The sequence below is a fragment of the Oncorhynchus mykiss genome, chromosome 2 (assembly GCF_013265735.2).
Source record: "Oncorhynchus mykiss isolate Arlee chromosome 2, USDA_OmykA_1.1, whole genome shotgun sequence".
Lineage (NCBI taxonomy): Eukaryota > Metazoa > Chordata > Actinopteri > Salmoniformes > Salmonidae > Oncorhynchus > Oncorhynchus mykiss.
This window is the reverse complement of record NC_048566.1, coordinates 16,334,809-16,342,308: the sequence shown is the minus strand read 5'-3', so window position 1 is coordinate 16,342,308 and position 7,500 is coordinate 16,334,809. Positions and strand designations below refer to the sequence as shown.

At 54.6% G+C, this 7,500-nt stretch overlaps 1 protein-coding gene across 3 annotated transcripts in view; it reads left to right on the top strand.

The window, feature by feature from the left end:
* LOC110536191 (ephrin-A4-like) overlaps positions 1-7,500 on the top strand; it is a 124,089-nt gene that overhangs the window by 105,198 nt on the left and 11,391 nt on the right. For 2 of the 3 annotated variants that reach the window (XM_036939594.1, XM_036939585.1), the window contains one exon: positions 37-105. The exons of the other annotated variant lie outside the window; for it this stretch is intronic. In XM_036939594.1, coding sequence (XP_036795489.1) covers positions 37-105 — 69 coding nt within the window. The remainder of the gene's footprint in view (positions 1-36; positions 106-7,500) is intronic. 3 annotated transcript variants of the gene reach the window in all.

The window sequence follows — 7,500 nt, the reverse complement described above, 5'->3', positions numbered from 1 at the left end:
CTCTCTCTCTGTCTCTCTCTGTCTCTCTCTCTCCAGCATTGCCTACAGGGGAAAGCTCCCCGCTGCCCTGCATGAAGCTGCGAGTCACAGTGTGCTGTGAGCCCAGTGAGTAAACTCCTCTTTTTCATCTCTCTCTCTCACTCATAGGCTCTTCTGTGTGAAACCAGTATGTAGAGCTCTCTAACGTCTCCCTCCATCTGTTTCCATATTTCCTCGGTCTACCAGAGGTAGCTGGGGACGTTCTGCTCTTCATCTCACCTTTGATGTTCTCCTCCACCTCATCTCTTCCTCCTAGCTCAAATCAAAATGTTTGTGATGGAGGGCATCCTTTTTTCATAGCCTTTTCTTTCATCATTCTCCTTCTCCTTTTCTCGCTCCACCATTCTGCTCTCTCTCTGCCTCGTCAGTTTACCCCTACCGGTATGTTCAGTACCTGACTACCTCAGTTACCTCGTACACCTGCACATTGACTCAGTACTGGTACTTCCTGTACTGTATGTAGACATGTTATTTGACTCTTTATTTGTTATTCACTTTGTTTTTATTCCTCGTGAATCATTACTATTTGCATCTTATTTTTAACTCTGCGTTAATGGAAAAGGCGCTGTAAGTAAGCATTTCACTGTTAGTCCAATAACATTTCATTTGATTCTCTGTATAGCTCTGTAATTGTCCCTCTTCCTCAGGTCCTAACTTCATCACTCCTGTTGACCTCCCCTTTTTGTCACAGCAGTATTCTGACCCCTCCCCTTTTTATCACAGCAGTATTCTGACCCCTCCCCTTTTTATCACAGCAGTATTCTGACCCCTCTCCTTTTTATCACAGCAGTATTCTGACCCATCCCCTTTTTATCACAGCAGTATTCTGACCCCTTTTTACCACGGCAGTATTCTGACCCCCCCCAGTTTTACCACAGCAGTATTCTGAGCCCTCCCCTTATTATCACAGCAGTATTCTGACCCCTCCCCTTTTTATCACAGCAGTATTCTGACCCCTCCCCTGTTTGTCACAGCAGTATTCTGACCCCTCCCCTTATTATCACAGCAGTATTCTGACCACTCCCCTTTTTGTCACAGCAGTATTCTGACCCCTCCCCTTTTTGTCACAGCAGTATTCTGACCCCTCCCCTTTTTGTCACAGCAGTATTCTGACCCCTCCCCTTTTTGTCACAGCAGTATTCTGACCCCTCCCCTTTTTGTCACAGCAGTATTCTGACCCCTCCCCTTTTTGTCACAGCAGTATTCTGACCCCTCCCCTTATTGTCACAGCATTATTCTGACCCCTCCCCTTTTTATCACAGCATTATTCTGACCCCTCCCCTTTTTGTCACAGCATTATTCTGACCCCTCCCCTTTTTGTCACAGCAGTATTCTGACCCCTCCCCTTTTTGTCACAGCAGTATTCTGACCCCTCCCCTTTTTGTCACAGCAGTATTCTGACCAACTGATCGAACGACTTGTCCATCTCCAAGGTATTTCTAGTCGATCTTGTGTTGCCCTGTGCGCCGGCCGGGCAGGGAATCTGTTACCATTTAATTTGTCTGAAGGTACAAACACTGCCTTCCCGGTGGGCCTGGATAGGAAATCAAGTCAACTATGCCACCACTGGCCAATCGGATAGCTCAGATGACCGTGTCTGCAGCAACGTAGCAGCATAAAGAAAGCTACGATGAAATGTAATACAGCAAAGAGCTGCTGTTTTTATGACTGAGTTCATGTTTAAGTTACTTACTCAGCCCTGTCAACACTTTGTATTCAACACTTTGTATTCAACACTTTGTATTCAACACTTTGTATTCAACACTTTGTATTCAACACTTTGTATTCAACACTTTGTATTCAACACTTTGTATTCAACACTTTTATAAGCCATAAAATGCATTTCTTCCTATTTCCACTCAGCTCTGCAACAAGCAGTGCAGCAGTGATGAATGAGTAGGAAAGTGTATCTACAGGCTTGTTATTATTAGCGGCTTGGGTCTTTTTTAATATCAAGGAATATTTCACTTTCTCTGGTCATAGGAGTAACAACATGAATTTGTGAATGAGGTGGAAATAATGCGGTGCGACTTGAGTTTCGCCAACAGCTGGAAGAAGGGGTCCCTTTTTGGTCAGTTTCAGTGGAGGAACGGGAGAGCTGAGGGATGTAGAGAGGTGGACCCTCAGTCTGCTGCTCTCTCCCTCGGCTGAGACTGACCCTCAGTCTGCTGCTCTCTCCCTCTGCTGAGACTGACCCTCAGTCTGCTGCTCTCTCCCTCCGCTGAGACTGACCCTCGGTCTGCTGCTCTCTGCTGAGACTGACCCTCGGTCTGCTGCTCTCTGCTGAGACTGACCCTCAGTCTGCTGCCCTCTGCTGAGACTGACCCTCAGTCTGCTGCCCTCTGCTGAGACTGACCCTCAGTCTGCTGCCCTCTGCTGAGACTGACCCTCAGTCTGCTGCCCTCTGCTGAGACTGACCCTCAGTCTGCTGCCCTCTGCTGAGACTGACCCTCAGTCTGCTGCCCTCTGCTGAGACTGACCCTCAGTCTGCTGCCCTCTGCTGAGACTGACCCTCAGTCTGCTGCCCTCTGCTGAGACTGACCCTCAGTCTGCTGCCCTCTGCTGAGACTGACCCTCAGTCTGCTGCCCTCTGCTGAGACTGACCCTCAGTCTGCTGCCCTCTGCTGAGACTGACCCTCAGTCTGCTGCCCTCTGCTGAGACTGACCCTCAGTCTGCTGCCCTCTGCTGAGACTGACCCTCAGTCTGCTGCCCTCTGCTGAGACTGACCCTCAGTCTGCTGCCCTCTGCTGAGACTGACCCTCAGTCTGCTGCCCTCCGCTGAGACTGACCCTCAGTCTGCTGCCCTCCGCTGAGACTGACCCTCAGTCTGCTGCCCTCCGCTGAGACTGACCCTCAGTCTGCTGCCCTCTGCTGAGACTGACCCTCAGTCTGCTGCCCTCTGCTGAGACTGACCCTCAGTCTGCTGCCCTCTGCTGAGACTGACCCTCAGTCTGCTGCCCTCTGCTGAGACTGACCCTCAGTCTGCTGCCCTCTGCTGAGACTGACCCTCAGTCTGCTGCCCTCTGCTGAGACTGACCCTCAGTCTGCTGCCCTCTGCTGAGACTGACCCTCAGTCTGCTGCCCTCTGCTGAGACTGACCCTCAGTCTGCTGCCCTCTGCTGAGACTGACCCTCAGTCTGCTGCCCTCTGCTGAGACTGACCCTCAGTCTGCTGCCCTCTGCTGAGACTGACCCTCAGTCTGCTGCCCTCTGCTGAGACTGACCCTCAGTCTGCTGCCCTCTGCTGAGACTGACCCTCAGTCTGCTGCCCTCTGCTGAGACTGACCCTCAGTCTGCTGCCCTCTGCTGAGACTGACCCTCAGTCTGCTGCCCTCTGCTGAGACTGACCCTCAGTCTGCTGCCCTCTGCTGAGACTGACCCTCAGTCTGCTGCCCTCTGCTGAGACTGACCCTCAGTCTGCTGCCCTCTGCTGAGACTGACCCTCAGTCTGCTGCCCTCTGCTGAGACTGACCCTCAGTCTGCTGCCCTCTGCTGAGACTGACCCTCAGTCTGCTGCCCTCTGCTGAGACTGACCCTCAGTCTGCTGCCCTCTGCTGAGACTGACCCTCAGTCTGCTGCCCTCTGCTGAGACTGACCCTCAGTCTGCTGCCCTCTGTTGAGACTGACCCTCAGTCTGCTGCCCTCTGCTGAGACTGACCCTCAGTCTGCTGCCCTCTGCTGAGACTGACCCTCAGTCTGCTGCCCTCTGCTGAGACTGACCCTCAGTCTGCTGCCCTCTGCTGAGACTGACCCTCAGTCTGCTGCCCTCTGCTGAGACTGACCCTCAGTCTGCTGCCCTCCGCTGAGACTGACCCTCAGTCTGCTGCCCTCCGCTGAGACTGACCCTCAGTCTGCTGCCCTCTGCTGAGACTGACCCTCAGTCTGCTGCCCTCTGCTGAGACTGACCCTCAGTCTGCTGCCCTCTGCTGAGACTGACCCTCAGTCTGCTGCCCTCTGCTGAGACTGACCCTCAGTCTGCTGCCCTCTGCTGAGACTGACCCTCAGTCTGCTGCCCTCTGCTGAGACTGACCCTCAGTCTGCTGCCCTCTGCTGAGACTGACCCTCAGTCTGCTGCCCTCTGCTGAGACTGACCCTCAGTCTGCTGCCCTCTGCTGAGACTGACCCTCAGTCTGCTGCCCTCTGCTGAGACTGACCCTCAGTCTGCTGCCCTCTGCTGAGACTGACCCTCAGTCTGCTGCCCTCTGCTGAGACTGACCCCTCAGTCTGCTGCCCTCTGCTGAGACTGACCCCTCAGTCTGCTGCCCTCTGCTGAGACTGACCCCTCAGTCTGCTGCCCTCTGCTGAGACTGACCCTCAGTCTGCTGCTCTCTGCTGAGACTGACCCTCAGTCTGCTGCCCTCTGCTGAGACTGACCCTCAGTCTGCTGCCCTCTGCTGAGACTGACCCTCAGTCTGCTGCCCTCTGCTGAGACTGACCCTCAGTCTGCTGCCCTCTGCTGAGACTGACCCTCAGTCTGCTGCCCTCTGCTGAGACTGACCCTCAGTCTGCTGCCCTCTGCTGAGACTGACCCTCAGTCTGCTGCCCTCTGCTGAGACTGACCCTCAGTCTGCTGCCCTCTGCTGAGACTGACCCTCAGTCTGCTGCCCTCTGCTGAGACTGACCCTCAGTCTGCTGCCCTCTGCTGAGACTGACCCTCAGTCTGCTGCCCTCTGCTGAGACTGACCCTCAGTCTGCTGCCCTCTGCTGAGACTGACCCTCAGTCTGCTGCCCTCTGCTGAGACTGACCCTCAGTCTGCTGCCCTCTGCTGAGACTGACCCTCAGTCTGCTGCCCTCTGCTGAGACTGACCCTCAGTCTGCTGCCCTCTGTTGAGACTGACCCTCAGTCTGCTGCCCTCTGCTGAGACTGACCCTCAGTCTGCTGCCCTCTGCTGAGACTGACCCCTCAGTCTGCTGCCCTCTGCTGAGACTGACCCCTCAGTCTGCTGCCCTCTGCTGAGACTGACCCCTCAGTCTGCTGCCCTCTGCTGAGACTGACCCTCTGTCTGCTGCTCTCTGCTGAGACTGACCCTCAGTCTGCTGCCCTCTGCTGAGACTGACCCTCAGTCTGCTGCCCTCTGCTGAGACTGACCCTCAGTCTGCTGCCCTCTGCTGAGACTGACCCTCAGTCTGCTGCCCTCTGCTGAGACTGACCCTCAGTCTGCTGCCCTCTGCTGAGACTGACCTTCAGTCTGCTGCCCTCTGACCTTCAGTCTGCTGCTCTCTCCCTCTGCTGAGACTGACCCTTGGTCTGCTGCTCTCTCCCTCTGCTGAGACTGACCCTCAGTCTGCTGCCCTCTGCTGAGACTGACCCTCGGTCTGCTGCCCTCTGCTGAGACTGACCCTCAGTCTGCTGCCCTCTGCTGAGACTGACCTTCAGTCTGCTGCCCTCTGCTGAGACTGACCCTCAGTCTGCTGCCCTCTGCTGAGACTGACCCTCAGTCTGCTGCTCTCTCCCTCTGCTGAGACTGACCCTCAGTCTGCTGCTCTCTCCCTCTGCTGAGACTGACCATCATTCTGCTGCTCTCTCCCTCTGCTGAGACTGACCCTCAGTCTGCTGCTCTCTCCTTCTGCTGAGACTGACCCTCGGTCTGCTGCTCTCTCCCTCCGCTGAGACCGACCCTCGGTCTGCTGCTCTCTCCCTCCGCTGAGACCGACCCTCGGTCTGCTGCTCTCTCCCTCCGCTGAGACTGACCCTCGGTCTGCTGCTCTCTCCCTCTGCTGAGACTGACCCTCAGTCTGCTGCCCTCTGCTGAGACTGACCCTCAGTCTTCTGCCCTCTGCTGAGACTGACCTTCAGTCTGCTGCCCTCTGACCTTCAGTCTGCTGCTCTCTCCCTCCGCTGAGACTGACCCTTGGTCTGCTGCTCTCTCCCTCTGCTGAGACTGACCCTCAGTCTGCTGCCCTCTGCTGAGACTGACCCTCAGTCTGCTGCCCTCTGCTGAGACTGACCTTCAGTCTGCTGCCCTCTGACCTTCAGTCTGCTGCTCTCTCCCTCCGCTGAGACTGACCCTCAGTCTGCTGCTCTCTCCCTCTGCTGAGACTGACCCTCGGTCTGCTGCTCTCTCCCTCTGCTGAGACTGACCCTCAGTCTGCTGCCCTCTGCTGAGACTGACCCTCAGTCTGCTGCCCTCTGCTGAGACTGACCTTCAGTCTGCTGCCCTCTGACCTTCAGTCTGCTGCTCTCTCCCTCCGCTGAGACTGACCCTCGGTCTGCTGCTCTCTCCCTCTGCTGAGACTGACCCTCAGTCTGCTGCCCTCTGCTGAGACTGACCCTCAGTCTGCTGCCCTCTGCTGAGACTGACCTTCAGTCTGCTGCCCTCTTACCTTCAGTCTGCTGCCCTCTGACCTTCAGTCTGCTGCTCTCTCCCTCTGCTGAGACTGAAACTCAGTCTGCTGCTCTCTCCTTCCGCTGAGACTGACCCTCAGTCTGCTGCTCTCTCCCTCCGCTGAGACTGACCCTCAGTCTGCTGCTCTCTCCCTCCGCTGAGACTGACCCTCAGTCTGCTGCTCTCTCCCTCTGCTGAGACTGACCCTCAGTCTGCTGCTCTCTCCCTCCGCTGAGACTGACCCTCAGTCTGCTGCTCTCTCCCTCCGCTGAGACTGACCCTCGGTCTGCTGCCCTCTGCTGAGACTGACCCTCAGTCTGCTGCTCTCTCCCTCCGCTGAGACTGACCCTCAGTCTGCTGCTCTCTCCCTCCGCTGAGACTGACCCTCAGTCTGCTGCTCTCTCCTTCCGCTGAGACTGACCATCAGATCAGCCCAGTAAAATAAAAATAAAAAGCTAATTATTTAAATGTATGCTCACTCAGCTGTGCCTCATAAGTAATACAACAACAGATCTATTACCGGTGTGATCATATAGCCCCAAATGTTTTAATATAAAAACATTTTTTAAATGTCCCAAACTAGAATGCATTGGCAGGGCAATTCAAGCAAAGCCAGTATGTGGTGATAATGTATTGGGCCTGTAGCTTACTGCACAAACCTCATTGCTACAGTACTGTTTTTAATTGGTTAATGTTTCAAAGGCTTATATTTTAAGTCATGTTAATAAACAGAGTGGTAGATCTCGGCATGCAGGGTGATCTTGACTCAAAGGTTGGTGACGGCTTCTTTAGCATCATCGTGTGTGTGTGTGTGTGTGTGCGCCAAAAGAACAGACCTTTTAGTATACATTTGTTACCAGTTCAACAGAAAGCTCTCTTGCTCCCTCTCTTTCCTCTCTCTCACACACACTTTCTCATTCTCTATCTCTTTTCTTTACTCTGCCTCCGTGTCTCTGGTGTGAATTCCCAGAGTTGTTCTAACCCAGGCCCTTCCTACAGTAATGTTAGTCTTCCGGTCCACTGAGCTGCCTGTTCCTATTCCGGTCGGGAATGTTGCCCAGTCACTGTGGGAATGCCTCTACACTCTACAGTTGAAGAGACGTGTGTGTGTAAGAGACGTCTGTCCCAATTCCC